This window comes from Toxotes jaculatrix, chromosome 9 (assembly GCF_017976425.1).
Source record: "Toxotes jaculatrix isolate fToxJac2 chromosome 9, fToxJac2.pri, whole genome shotgun sequence".
In the NCBI taxonomy this organism is placed as follows: Eukaryota; Metazoa; Chordata; class Actinopteri; family Toxotidae; genus Toxotes; species Toxotes jaculatrix.
In genome coordinates, this window is record NC_054402.1 from 1,257,370 (window position 1) to 1,272,494 (window position 15,125).

Consider the following 15,125-nt stretch of genomic DNA (forward strand, 5'->3'; position numbering starts at 1 on the left):
ATCAGAGCTGGCATGTGCCTCAGTAAGCTGCAGAGTTACCGAGCTCCTTGATTCATCCCAGCTATCAGGGTGACCCATTTCTGCTCAAACCCACATATTTTAATGCTGTAAAATGAAATACTGTGAAGTATTTTACCACAGCAGTTCAACAATATGCCTACACTACCAGGATGTGATACTTCCTTAACTATAGATCTATAGATTTTTTCACATTAAAAAACTGAGTACTTCAGGGGCCTATTCTTAGTCCACCCTGTATGAGCAGTCCTACATGAAGAACAGTCTAAATACACATTGTCCATTTATCTCCGACACCACAGAATAAAACTTGTGTCTTTGCCTGTACGAGACCCCTGCAACATATCCTAAAGATCCGTTAGTCACTAAATGCAATCACCAATGGACCAATCAGAGCTCGGTTTACAAGGATTCATCTTCACTGGTGAAAGAATGACAAAGTCGATAGATTATAACAAACTGATGAGCTCAATGTAAAGTATACAGAAGTTTTCCTAATAAAGTGCATCACAGGATCATATACAGGGACTTGAATGATAACACTACTGACTGATGTTTTCGTTGAACGTCTTCAGATCAGTGATTTTTGTTGTATTTCTGTGCCACAGTTATATTTCACAGCATAAACATAAGATGCAGCAGTGGGAAGTCCAAAGCTCATTCCTGCAAGTGCTGTACGAAAGGACAACTCTGAGTCATACTGAGCCGTCTGTTCAACTTCAGACTCAAAGTATGAGTCTTTTATTCATCTGACATCTTAATTCCTTCATAAACAGACATACCAATATGTTTTACCAGAAAAAAAAACCATAAAATCTCATCATATAACATCAAACCACCCAGCAGTATACAGCATAGTATGGAACTGGGTCTGTCTGTACCCTCTGTAAGGTTAATTGCATTTCTGAACATCATAGTCAGTAACAGTGTCCCACCGCCGTGCAGACTGATATGAACAGAACTGAGTGAACAGTGAACTATAAAACACATTTTTAGCCCAACTCTCAGTGAGTCCATGCACCCCACCACCGGGGACCACTGTAAAATATCTGACTGTTGTAGGTGCCAATGAGAAAACACCCCACCCACCACCCCTGACCTGCTGTGAAGTGAAACGTCGCCGGATCCACTCCACGTTTTCCCCGCTCCCTCATTAAGCGCCGTGTACGTTATAAGGAGAATTAGAGGAAATAAGAGGGCACAACAAACAAGAAGGGCGCACAGAACAACAGGAAAACGCTTCCATGTGCTGACGGAATCAGAGAAACTGTGAAGGCAGATCGAGACATCAGGACGTTTTTCCTCTCCTGCTGCCGCTGCGTCCGGAGCATCTCAGCGGAGGATGCTGCGTCTGTCGAACCGCTGCTATCCGCTCGGAATCCGCGCAGTCTCCTCAGCTGAATCTCACTGTGATTATCACAGCGTGTGACGGGTGGAGGGCGATGTGCGAACAGGCTTTCGGGGAGAGCAAAGGTTGCCCGAACGTTCAGGAGGGTTTTCCCTGAGCATCTGCGAGGATTTTCTGCGCGCAGTGCTCCTCAGTCGCATCGCTGCCGATTTGTGCTCCACGCAAAGGAGGGAGAAAGACAGACTCCTCATCTCATCACTGTTAAATTATTTAGGAGGATCTGTTCCTCAAGCTCAAGCAATGCCAGGGTCTTTGTTTTACATGTTCTGTGCATGATTTTGAAATCAGGCTCGAAGTGGCGGTGACACGGATGAAAGCCGATGGCCAGGCGCTCCGAATTTCCTCAGAAGGGGGATGCAACCTAAAATAACCCCGGCGCCAAATGGTAAGAGAGTAGATTTATGACAAGCAGTCAGTACAATGGATCTCTGTGAGTCTTTGCTGTGTATCTGTACGGTGGCAGTTTAACCCGGTTTCTAAATAAACCCCGCAGCTTTCCGCACATCGCAAGCCGAGGGAGCCCTGAATCTGTGACACGTACGGCTTCTCCAGAGACTGTCCCCCTTCCTGTCCCCCTCCACTCGCAGCCCGGACATCGGTGACTTTTTAATGGCTTTTGTGTTCAGAAGATGGAGGGTTTTACTGGTGCTGAACGTGCTTGCTGTTGCCGGGTTCATGACTTTTTGGGCCAAGTGCAACACACGCAGCGTCCAAGCCACCGGTCCGGAGGCTCCGGCTGACGGGAAGCGGCCCCGGGGCAACGGGACGGCGCAGGGGCCCAATATCAGCCATGAGGTGCTGCTGAAGAGGCTCAGCTCGCTGGAGGACGTGGTGTACAGGCAGTTAAACGGTAAAGTGCAGTGTAACATTTAAAATGAGATAACATGTCAACCTGATTTCCCCCCAAGGAATCTGTGAAAGAGGGAAGAGTCGGTGCTGTCTGACTCTGGCTTGACTTTGTCTTGGGGCCTCAAGGGAGGTCACAGGTCAGGTCAGGCCCATTTTATTCATCCCTGTTTGTAAAAGTTATCCTAAGATATTCAGTGTCAAACTGTTCCAGCATTTATTAGAATGTGAATTCAGCTCAGAAGTTGTTTTAAGAGCCACTGACTACACACTGTATGTTCACGTGAGGCCGGCATGGTGACATGGTGTGTATCATGCTGTGACTCAGCCAGGCCAAAGGATCCTGGCAGGTAATCTTCCCGTGTTTGCCTTGTCCAGGTCTGTCCAAATCTCTGGGCCTGATTGAGGGATTTGGGGGTCGGGGTAAAGGCGGCCTCCCCGCCACGCTGTCTCCAGCTGAGGAGAGCGATGCTAAATACCTGAGGGAGAAGTACGGCTACAACGCCTACCTCAGTGACAGAATCTCCCTGGATCGGACCATACCGGACCACCGGCCCAGCAAGTGAGTGCATGTCAGATGGAGAAACTTTAAATTTCACTTTCAAGGTTGGTTCACAACAGTTACATTAAACGTACGTTCTCATTTACCCATAGAGGTATCGAGTGATACAAGTAGTTTTGAGACGAGATTTCTGCCTCCTCCAATACAGTGGAGACGAAGGGATGTTTTTATGGTGTGACAGTTCAGATGTAAGTTCTTTTCCACAAAGTGTTCCCAGTGCTCTGGTAAACGCACAGAACACCCTGTGAAAGTTTCAGTGGAACGTAGTTCTAATGAAAACTGTTCACAGTGAGTTCTGCACATCAACCAGACCAAGCAGGACGCTGGTTATGAAAAGACATGTCGCTGATGAATTATTTAAATGGAGCGTAGTGATAGCTCAGGCAGAGTGCCGACGTTCCACGAGCTGACTGGCATCAGCTGTTTCATTCAGCTTCACAATATCTGGATCATTCACAGCTGGGTGGCAATCAGCAGACAAGTCACGTCCAGGCATATTCATGCAGGTGCATTACAACCTGATGCTCACTATTACTCTGCTGATTCACTCATATATATATATATATACACACACACACACACACACGCTCCTTTCAAGAGTCTGTCTCTGTCCCACATTGCTGGTTTGAAAGTCAGTGATGATGAGAAACCCCTCAGCCAATGGCTGCCACCAGCTGTGTGTGTGTGTGTGTTTTGGGGATGATGGGATCAGAATCCAGTGCTCTCCTTTGTCACTCCGGGGGGTCTTTTATACTGCAGGAATCAAAGTGGCATGTGAAGCGTGTTGGGGTGCGATACCTTCGGGCTTAGCAGCAGCATGTAAGCTGGAGTCTGAGGAGTCTGCTATGTTTGGCTGAAGGTCCCTTTGCACTGCAGAGAAAGGGAGAGTGAGAGGCTGAGAGATCAAACGTTAAACCATACACTGCATTTAAACACTGCACACTGTAGTTTTTGGGGTGTACAATAAATTTTCTCTTTTAAGGAATATTTCTTTTTTTTTCCTAGCCTAAGCAGCAAATAGTGTTAGTTGACAAATATAAATACAGTCGATGTGACTGATATTATCAACAGATTTTTGTATTTATCGGCTGATAAGTAACAAGGCAGCGCAGTGCGGAGTGAAAGAAGAGCCATCAGCTGATGAGCTGACTCTCACAGTCAGATTCAGATTAGTCAATGAGGCTGTACTTGTGATGTGACAAGTTCAGTCTCTCACACTTACAGTCATTCATGCTGCTCTCCTCTATCTGCTACACGCTGCCGTTACTGGTTACACTGATTTGCACCATCCCTGCCACCTCCTGTTCTTACTTATTACCATAATTCCTGTGGCATCTCTATAACCTCAGGGTTTCTTATCAAACCACATTTGGTAGTAAACATCGCTGTTCTTCTTGTTTAATCCAACAGTTATATTATCATCTGTTTCCTGCCAAAAAGGCTAAAAACAGTGTCATCTGACCTCATGAATTTTCATGAAAACGCTGGTTTAATTATAGAATTTCCCATAATTCACATTTCATTTTATGTGCAAATAAGATTATTGATAAACAGAAATAAGACAAGAAAAGGAGACAAGTAAAGGAAGGAAGGAACAGTGTGTTCTCATACTCTTACTAAACTTAGAGCCAAAGCCTCGCCCTGCCTCTTTCCTCTTCATCAGAGCTGTTTAAACAAACCAGCAGTAAACATGCGCCTCTTATCTGCAGCAGACACACTGTGAATAGGCCAATTTGGGGAAAAAATCCATGATTATCGATGAACAGGAAGCAGCACGTGGTTGCGGCCTTCCAGCCTCATCAAACAAGATGTCAGCAGCTGTGTGGAGGCAGTTCGGTCTTTTACAGCAATGATGGCAGACGAGTGAAGCGTGCAAAGCCCAGAGTGCAGGCTTCGCAGGTAGGCGTGGAAAGGTCTTATTTTACAGGTGGTATGTTTGCACGTCTCTCTGCAGATGCAGAAAGGTCAGCTACCCGAGAGACCTCCCCCAGATCTCCCTCATCTTCATCTTCGTCAATGAGGCTCTGTCCGTGATCCTGCGCTCAGTCCACTCAGCTGTCAATCACACACCGGCTCACTTGCTCAAAGACATCATCTTGGTGGATGACAACAGCGATGATGGTCAGTAGAGAAGATCCTTTCCCGAAGCCACCTGATGTGTTATATATAGTAAATTACAGTATTATTCTGTGACAAGCATACAGAACAGCAGGTGTTCCAAAAAGGCTCCCAGCATGCCTCTGGGTTTGATGCATGGCCTGAAGTCTCCTCATTATAATGGGAGAAGCTAAAGTCAACAAACCAGAAGTCGAGTATTTTTTTTTAACTTAAACTAGTGACACTAGAGTTATAGATAAAGAAAGTATATTGACTAATGAAGACTTCAGAATTTAGTTACTAAGGCTTCAGCGAGGAGTTTTGGTGAAATTAATATTTTTAATATAAAAAATCAAAGAGAGCATAAAACATCAACTATTTAAATAAAAGCATCAGCATCAGCTGACTGTAGACTGTACCAATGCTCACAAAAACTTATGCCATCAGAAAAACGTCACAGATTCTGTAATCAAACTGTGGCTTTAAAGGAACAGTTTGAGAGTTTGGAAAATGTGGTGCTAGCAGACGGCTAGCTTAGCTTAGCACTAAGACAGCAAACAGGGGAAAGACCCGACTCTGTCCAGCAGTAACAGAAGGACCTTGCAGCATGGACAAAGGCATCAGACTTGTACCGGTGCATTGTTGGCATGACAAGGTGATGAGCGCCTCTTTGACAAAAGCCGTGGTCATTGCTTTTGAGGAGCAGCATTTGCTGAGGTGAGTGATGGTGCCGAATATTTGCAGGGCAGACGGGCAGATCGAGGTGGAGCACCACAATTGGATGTCACGGGAGAGATGTTGCTGTCTTATTTATCTTGGGCTGCCAAGTCAGGCTTTGTGAAATGAAGGGACAGAGTGAGAGAGACGAGGGGAGGGGAGGGGGTGAAACCAGGCAGTGTGAAAAGGAGAGAGGAGGTATCAGAAACACAATGAGTAGAGGGGGGAGTTTGTGTTGGGGAGAAATTAGGAAAGAAGGGAACTGAAAACTAAAAGAAATAACGAAAGGTCAAGGAGTAAAGAAGGCTGAAGCAAAATGAAAAACAGGGAGGAGGAAGAAGAGAGAAAGATGAAGAGGCATCTTAAAATGAAAGGAGAGGCTGAGAGAGCAAACCAGGCTATTAGAGAAAGTGGCAGAGAGAGAGGGAAAGGATGAGAGACAGAGGCTTTAAGATAAATGAGGTCAGACAGAAAGGAGGAGAGAGAGAGTACAAGGCGATGGATATCCGGAAGAGACAGAGAGGGAGCCATCTAACCGAACAGAAAGTAAAGACAAAGAGCGAGGAAACAGGAAGAGGGAGATGAGATAGTCGAGGCTTTAAAGGATAAGGCTGCTAATATTCTATTATTGTCAATGAATCACATGAAAAGACTGAAAACCAACAACATGTTAGTCTGTAACTCAGCACCCTCTGACTCCCTGACCAAGACATTGGTTTCTACTGAGGACCTTTAAAAACATGTCACAAACATTAAACGCTTCATTTTCTAAAAAGCCCAAATCATTTCCTAAAGGATCTGGCTGCTGTAGCTTTCAGCAAACGATACTCAAGCAGGAAGTAGTAAAACAGTTGCCTGCTGAGATCAGGGAATGGTAAACTTATTACCCAGAATCCCAGCTGCAAACATCCGTCACAGTTTACAGACTCGGCTCCTGGTTCGACGTTGACCTGCCAGTGTTGAACCAGAGGGGGGTTATTAGTGACACTGCAGGTGCTCTTAGACAAGTGAATAATGCCAACGAGCTTAGGCCACACAGACACTGCATGTTAGCACGAGCGGTGCATTGTAAGTTTTGGCCTCATCCTTTAAACAGTGTCTGTGGGACATGGCGGGAGAGAGAGGAAGAGTGAAAGGAGGAAGAGAGAGAGACAGTGGACCTCAGACACCGCCCCTCCACTCCTCTCTCACTTCACACTGCTGGTTGGCTGAGAGCCACCTATCAATCACAGAGGGGAAGAGACTGCAGCGGCGCAGAGGGAGAGGCATGCAAACAAGTCTCACCACTCCGTGGCCTCGCACTGCACACAGCCGAGTGTGTCAGAATAATGTGTGTGTGTGTGTGTGTGTGTGAGAGAGAGAGAAGACACAGCATAGGGAATGAGTTTGTGATCAAGGGTGTGTGTGAGTGAGACAGAAACAAAGGGAGGAAGACAGAAAGAACCAGAAAACACAGAGAGCATGAGAAATGTGTTTTTGTATAAGGGAATTGTTAAGCGTGTGTGTTTGCGATGCAGAGGAAGATTTGGGTTTGAGGGCTTTGAGTGTTCGGGTCCTGGGGGAAAAGGCTGATGAGCTGATTGAGATATCAAAGGTGGAGCAGTCGCTCAGGAAGTCGTCGACTCCCTTTGGTGTTGTTTGGAATCTGCTGGAGCCCGAAACAGCACCACAGGGAATCGAGAGAACAGAACTGTGTCATCGTTCTGTTTCTGTGTGTGTGTGTGTGTGTGCCATATAACAAGGCTAGGTCAAAACCTAGTAAATGGCTGAACTGTGTATGGTCAGTGTGCGAAACTGAGGACGTAATTGAAAACTGTTGTGGAACTGGTGTAAACAATGGAGAGTAGCTAAAGCTGCTCAAAAAGCCGCTAAATGTCGCTAAAGTCATATTTACATCCTGCCCTTCAACCCTTCATCTGTTCGCTTCCCTCCTCCTCTCTGTGCTCACTTATACATCATTTTAAAACTTGTCAATTTAACCTCTTACCTGTAGTGCTGTAGTTTCTTAAATGCATCAGTTATTAAACCGATTATGTTGAAGAGTGACTATTCCTTCTGAAATTATTCCTCCTTTCTGAAACAGTAACTCAGAACTGAATGAAATTTGAAACATCTAGATTGGGGCTTCAACTCGCCCACTTGAACAAGCTATTGATGAGTGTTACACACATGGTTTGGGTCCAGATATGTCCGAGAGTTAAAATAGGGCGAATGGGCAGATTTCCAAAGACGTAAATGCCTTTTGTGGAATTCTGAAGTGGAAACTGTCAAATAGGTTTTATTATTGACTATTTCTCGCCGCTTGACTCTAGAATGAGAACAGGCAGATACTTTATTGAATGCTGTAAAGATGTTATCTATTATTTTACTTTTTCTTTTGAAGTTAAAAGGTCAGGATCATCTACTGTGCTTCAAAACTGTAATTGGCAGAGCTTCGCTGCGTGGTTGAAGGACGTGATGTCAGATTTAAGGACAGTCTCTAACCATCTGTAAGCTCTTGTTTTGTTTGAGGTGTGATCTTATTTTTACGGACTGCAGAGCAGCTGAAAGGACCGCTGGAGGAGTATGTGAACAAGCGCTACCCCGGCCTGGTGAAGATCGTGAGGAACCAGAAGAGAGAGGGACTGATCCGGGCCAGAATCGAGGGCTGGAAGGTGGCCACCGGCGAGGTGACGGGATTTTTTGATGCCCACGTGGAGTTCACACCGGCCTGGTGAGTCAGTCTGGAATCTGGATGAGATGATTAAACGATGAGATGGATGAGAGGATTAAAAACGATGTGTGGAATGAATTCAGGTTTTCTGAAAACATCATAGGATCCTGTTTTCTCGTTCCAGGTAGAATGAACATCACTTCAGTAATCCAAACCTAATGTAAGCCAGTGTAAGATCCATTGAATTACAAATCGCGATAACAGCAACGATAATAGACTTTAATAGACTTTATGTATAACTTCTAAAAGAAAGTTTAGAGGTGCTTTACAGAATGACTGAATGAGAGAACAAAGGATAACAGAAGCAGCATGAAACGAACACACAAAAACCAATTTCACACCTGAGAAGTTTTAAGATAAGGTGAGCAGGAGAAGGGTAGAGCCTGTAGAATCAGGATTAAAAGATACTGTAGGATTTATCTCATTAAATAACGAAACATAAAATAAAGTAGGACATTTTTTCCTAAAAATAAATTGGAAGGAACATTTAAAAGACGAAGACGTGAATGTTTGCATCATTTTTGCAACGTCCCGCTGACATCTGTTTGTAGGTCTTCCATTCGTTTCCTAGCTCAGTGTGTACTTTAGAGTATGTACACAACCCAGTTCGCTCAGCATAAATAGACACATGCCCTCCAGAGCTGCACTGATCTGAATCAAATAGAATTACTAATAAAGTTGGAACAACTTGAGGGACTTTCTAACGGACTGAAGTGGGTGAGAGAGAGGAGATCTGAAGAGTACGGTCTCTGTTTTAGTGCGTGCCTCTAAAGTGTATATGTGTGTGTGTGTGCGTTTACACTTTTGTTAGGGCCGAGCCGGTTCTGGCTAGAATAAAGGAGGACCACAAGAAGATCATTTTGCCCTCCATCGACAACATCAAGCACGACACGTTCGAGGTGGAGCGCTATGAGAACTCAGGCCATGGCTATAACTGGGAGCTGTGGTGCATGTACATCAACCCGCCCAAACAGTGGTGGGACGAGGGGGACATGTCTGCTCCCATCAGGCGAGTCAGCTTCACCTGTATAAACACACACGTCTAAGAAGCAACAAAGGACACAGTGCAGAGGGGTCAGCATGGGCACCCTGACTGGTCTGAGGCCATGCAGCCAACAAACTGCGATGCACTGAGTATTCTGACACCTTTCTATCAGAACCAGCATCCTGCATCAGTGAGCCGTGGCTGCACAGTTCACCACTGTTCCTTCCTTGGACCACTTTTGATAGATACTGACCACTGCAGACTGGGAACATCCCACAGCAGCTGCAGTGTTGGAGATGCTCTGACTCAGTCGTCATCACAATCTGGTCCTTGTCAAACTCGCTCAAATCCTAACACTCGCCCGTTTTTCCAGTTTCTAACATCAGCTTTGAAAACAAAATGTTCACCTGCTGCCTGATATATCCCGCCCACTAACAGGTGCCATGAAGAAGAGATAATCAGTGCTATTCACTTCACCTGTCAGTGCTCGTAATGTTATGCCTGACCACATTCACACAGACCAAAAGGTTATGATTTACAGTTACTAATCCACACACACCACACGTGCGTGTGCAAAGGCTCAGTGCCGCAGTTCATATTGTTGTGTTTTTCTCATTGCAGGACTCCCGCCATGATTGGCTGCTCCTTCGTGGCTAACCGCGATTACTTTGGCGAGCTCGGCCTGCTCGACTCAGGCATGGACGTCTATGGAGGGGAGAACATCGAACTGGGCATCAGGGTTTGTGTGTCACCCAGTTTCTTCTCGTTCCTGCTCCCTCTTTACCCCTGCAGGTTTAAGTGGAACAGTGGCCACCGTAGCGTGGCACCACTGATAAATGAGGCCCCATTAAGAGTCCTGGAGGACCAGTCCTGTGTGTGCAGCTCACAGCAGGGCAATGGAGATAAATAGGTCACACACAGTGGAAAGGGGCTGTACATTTTGAGAGACTGGAGAGTTTGTTGTTGTTCTGCAGGGTTATTTTGTTGTTTTTGCGAAGACGACAGAAAGAATCTCCTAGTATAAAATTCTTGCACTTCAGAAAATGTCACAGACTGGTTTGTCAGATCAGGGACTCTGTGCCAAAAGAGCCTGCGCACAGTTCATCATTTGTGCTATGGATGTACTATGATACTGAGTATTATTTGTACTCCTAGGTCTTCACAACTTATGGTCCTCAGACTTGCACGAGGTAAAATCTTGTATGTTAAACCTCATTTTGTGTCCTGTGTAGAGCTAAAGTCCCAATCACCATCCAACACTTCAGGTCTACTGGGATAATTCGGCACCTTTTGGTTCAGTGTTTTAGTTTATGACATTTTGTGCATGGTTCAGCCTCAGGCAGCTGTTTCCACTGTATCTGCACCTGCACCTGTACCTGCACTGTGCCAAACGGTAGGAAAAGGAAGGGGCTTGATGGTGAAAGATCTAAAGAGCGAGACATTTTTCTCAGGAGTTGGTGGAGACCAAACCTGCGCTAAAAGAGTGAACGTTAGTTTCTGCTTTTAGTTCAGACATTGCATTATAAAGCTTAAATTACCCTGCAGGTGTGGCTGTGTGGAGGCAGTATGGAGGTGCTGCCTTGTTCCAGGGTGGCTCACATCGCACGGATGAAGAAACCCTACCATAGTAACATAGCTTTCCACACACGGCGTAATGCTCTGCGCGTGGCTGAGGTCTGGATGGATGAGTACAAGTCCAATGTCTACCTGGCCTGGAACATCCCCATGGAGGTGAGGTGTTAGTCCTGTTTTCTAAAGTAAATTTCACCATATCAGCTGCTCATGCTTTGGTGACTTCTTGTGCTCACACAGAACCACGGTATTGATTATGGAGACATCTCTCAGCGGGTTGCCCTGAGGAAGAGTCTGCAGTGTAAGAGCTTTGAATGGTACCTCGACAATGTTTACCCAGAGATGAGGAGGTACAACAACACGCTGTTCTACGGCGAGGTGAGTCAGCAAAATGACACGGAGGAGGAAGAAGGAAGCGCGTGCATCACAGTGTTGGTGCATTTGCACAACTGAGTGAAACCACTGAGAACAGATGAGTGAGAGATGGGTTAGACGTTAAGTGCGATTTTCAAAGACGCTTTTTGGATTTTTTCTTTTCAGATTCGTAACTCTAAGGTGAGCCATCTGTGTATGGATCAGGGCATGAAGGAGAACCACACGGCCACTCTGCATCCGTGTCATGGATGGGGTCCTCAGGTACAACATGGACGCCACACACACTCAGCCACAGACTGCATCTCTCACTATCTTTGCTTCTTTTTGGGAAACACGAACAACTCAGTATGTTTTGCCAGTGACGATTTACTGCTGCGTTTCTCACCCTGGCTCAGCTGACACCCTCACCGGAGAGGGTTCAGAATAAAAATGCTGACATTTTGCACTTTCTGGGCTGAAGTCCTGAGTCAGCCAGTGTCAGTTCCTCAGCCCTTTGGCCCGCAGGGCATCTCTCTTTAGCTCGCAGTGGTGAACAGGTGCTTCAGGGAGGCGAGTCTTGGCTCCAGTAATAAAATGCTAAAAGCTAACAGAGCTAAATATAACTTAAATTCTCATAGGAGTGAGAGACAGCAGGAGAGAGGGAGAGAGAGAGGGGCTAACAAATGCTCAGGTCATGAGCCCCTGCCATCCAGTGAGGTGTTGCCACCGTTGGGTCCTGGGCCGCAGCGAGATGAGCCGCCCACTGCAGCTGCTTCCTTTGCCTGCCAACATGTTGTGAAGGGGATGGCTAACATTGTCTGGAATGGCCTTCACCATGTGCATCCTTCCACCACAGTTCCCAACCTCATGCCAAGCACAGAGCCAGCTTCAGCAGCTTGTCCAGTGGCTTTAGTCCGTGTCTGTCAAGCTGCTTCTCCAGCAAAACACTGCGAAAAAGAAAAGGACACCCGCCTGCACCACCTCAGTATCTACACCATCTCCCTGGTCTGTGAGGGGTTCAGTAGGAGGCAGTTCTTATCACTCCTATCACTTCCTGATACACGCTGATAGTGGTATCATCTCAGTTTTTCTGGATGTGGCAGGACTCAGTTGTACTTAAAGTCAGCCCAAACCAGCCCAAACCCCCGTGCTGCTCACTGCTCTTCCTGTCAGGTAAATCAGTGAGATCAGTCTCAGTCACACACCATCTGGGCCAGCTGCCTTTCCAGGGCGCAGCCTCCCCGTCTCTGTCCTCACCTCATCTGCTGTCAATTCACAAGCTTAATGATCCTGAAACGGCTCAAACCTGATGCTCGCAGTGCAGATTTCAGCTTTTAGCCTTTTAGACCGAACAATGAATGTGAACAAACGATGGCATTTTTATTAGATGCGCTGAGAAAACGGGACATATGATTTCAAGTTCGCAGTTTTCAGTCACGTATGTTTATCAGTTCAGTGTTATTACAAAGCTCCAAGCATTATTGCAGGTTAGTTTCCTCATGTTAGTTCAGCAAAATGTCACAAATTCTATTTATCTTTGTTTTAAAATTTCTTAGTAAATGTGTGTACCTTTTGGGAAAGTTTGGAAATCATATGTGCTGTCATGTGTTTCCCTTCAGTTAGGACGTTACACCAAAGAGGGTCAGCTGTTCCTGGGTCCTCTGGGCAGCACCGGGGAGGACACTCGCTGTGTGGTGGACGATCAGATCAGCAGCTTTCCTCAGCTCCTCAACTGTGAGAAAGTGACCAACATAAAGCAGAAGACATGGCATTTCTCTCAGGTGAGTATGTAAACCTGATGTGAACATTTGAGTATTTGATTTAGAACATTTACTTGAGAACATATTGTGTTAAACAGATCTTCCATATGTGGCACTTTCAAACACTAGTTGTCAAACTAGTTTGTCATTTGTTTATGGAGTAATTACCCAAAACTAATGAGACCATTTTCAAGTGAACGGCTTCACTCGTCTGGGTATTTATTTTCTGTTTCTTCACTGTAGACAAAAACCTGCTGCAAGTCATTTTTAAACTCTTTAAACACCAAAGAGTCGAAGATTTTTTTTGTACTTGTTGTAGATCAGCAGACCTTCGGCCACGTCGATCCTGCATCACACAGCATGAAAAGCAGAGTCTAGCAGAAGCAGGTGGTTGTTGTTTGCAGTGATTTAATGTGGCAAACATTTTATTACATTAACACGTTAGATATGTATTTGTTAAAGCATTATGTAGTTACACTTCTGTTGTGTTCATTATTAAGGATTACAACTCTGTGATTAATACATTACCTGAGCAGAGTACATGGGAGACATCTGTCCAGGTCTCTCACAGTCACATGTGGTTCACAGGTCATCTGTAAAACCTGTTAAAACCAGAACGCTGTCTTTTCCTGTCCTGCAGAACGAATCAATCATAAACCGAGCCACAGGACGCTGTCTGGAGGTGGTGCCGGCTAACGTTTACTTCGGCCACCTGCTGGTCCTGCAGCCCTGCTCCGGGCAGAGGTGGACCATCAAGAACACCATGAAGCAGTAGTTGACCGGCCAATTTCACCGGGACCAATGACACCTGAGGCCATTTTCAAGAGCTGTCGCCTGACCTCAGCTTGGCCAAGCCACAACCGATGAGGCAGAGGCTCCTTGTTTTCACAAGACAAGACGGAGGTGGTTTAAAAGATTTGAGCTGTGAACATCTCACTGATACAAGTGTTGTGAAAAATGGTTGTGTTGTACAAACTGGACAAACTGATGCAAGTTTCGCATGAGGACTGTTTCTTTCAATGTGACATTGCCATAAATCCTGTATGTGCCACTTCTCTACGCTGTTGTCTAAGGACTGAGGTTCGATCAGCCAAAACTTCTTCTGTCTTACATGGGGGAAAAATAAGGTGTCTGTCTTCATCCTCAAAATCTCCCTGATTATTTCATTCTATATTATATTCATTTCATTCTGTATTATATGTCTTTCAAGATGTATAAAGAATAAACACCTGGGATTAAGGTTTCAGTAATAAGCACTGAGCAGAATACATTAGTAGTTAGTGTTAGGCTTCGTCAGTGGCTCTCAACTTTTTAGCTTAAGTCACCTGAAAATGAAGGAGTGCCAACTTACAACAGGCACAGATTCAACAGTGAATCAAATATTAATGCCCAAAAAGGGATTTTTATTTCCTTCTTACAAAAGTCCAGACCCTGTAAATATTTCTGATTTGACAAAAAAAGCATTAACAATAAATATTTCTTGGTGTATTGGGGCCTACTTGTTTGCAGTTATTGTAAATCATCTCAAGTCACGTCAAAAATAACTGTCGAGGGCTACTGGGTGAAATCATGGTTTTATACGTCGTGGATGCATTTGTCTTTTCTCTGAATTTTTACTTCAAGCATTCTGTAGCACCAAATGCAGTACAACTTGTAGCATGATTGTAAGTACTGTATGCACAAGGGGACAAAGTTTAGTTGTGCTGAGTCGTTTTATTCTCTTACTTGCTGAGTGCCATAACTGCTGCAGACGGCCAAAACTAACGAAGCACTTTTTTGGACACAGAGATGGAACTGCAGACCATGAGGGGAAAAATGAATCAGGAAAAAAATGCACAAGTGTATCGACTGTGGAGAAGCTGGAGGCCTTCAAGGCAAGCATTGTAATGTTGATGTATATGATGTCATATGTTCAGTTAATTCAGTGTTATCAGTTGGATTTTTGCTCCTGAGATTGTCTTCCAATAAAAAACTGGTTTCCTGGTTTTTGCATGGTTTTAAGAAATGAATGAATTGTGTACAGCATGATTCTGTTTGGTCAAAGTAAAAGTTTTATGCAATTTGTTTTATGTTTTGACTTTTATGCGCTTTAA

General features: G+C 45.1%; 1 protein-coding gene across 3 annotated transcripts; it reads left to right on the top strand.

The window, feature by feature from the left end:
• Positions 1-1,188: 1,188 nt before the first annotated feature.
• On the top strand, positions 1,189-15,016 carry galnt17 (polypeptide N-acetylgalactosaminyltransferase 17). Of its 3 annotated transcripts, none has more exons than XR_005894567.1 (13): positions 1,189-1,811; positions 1,920-2,276; positions 2,651-2,834; positions 4,789-4,955; positions 8,187-8,361; positions 9,173-9,370; positions 9,968-10,085; positions 10,892-11,077; positions 11,159-11,296; positions 11,459-11,554; positions 12,892-13,053; positions 13,673-14,324; positions 14,370-15,016. XR_005894567.1 is itself a non-coding variant. In XM_041045999.1 (13 exons), the coding sequence occupies exons 2-12, from the start codon at positions 2,036-2,038 to the stop codon at positions 13,394-13,396; spliced, it is 1,710 nt and encodes a 569-aa protein (XP_040901933.1). In that variant the 5' UTR covers positions 1,189-1,811; positions 1,920-2,035; the 3' UTR covers positions 13,397-13,419; positions 13,673-13,812. The 3 variants fall into 3 exon arrangements, 2 of the variants coding, with proteins under 2 accessions (XP_040901933.1, XP_040901932.1); XM_041045999.1 differs by lacking the exon at positions 14,370-15,016 and adding an exon at positions 13,352-13,419 and having other exon boundaries at positions 13,673-13,812; XM_041045998.1 differs by having other exon boundaries at positions 13,673-15,016.
• Positions 15,017-15,125: the final 109 nt, after the last annotated feature.

Excerpts from the sequence above, each read along its gene's own strand:
- galnt17 (XM_041045998.1), top strand. The coding sequence starts at position 2,036 with ATGGCTTTTGTGTTCAGAAGATGGAGGGTTTTACTGGTGCTGAACGTG. Across the intron at positions 11,078-11,158 it reads CCTGGAACATCCCCATGGAG|AACCACGGTATTGATTATGG; the intron begins GTGAGGTGTTAG and ends GTGCTCACACAG. Across the intron at positions 13,054-13,672 it reads AGACATGGCATTTCTCTCAG|AACGAATCAATCATAAACCG; the intron begins GTGAGTATGTAA and ends CCTGTCCTGCAG.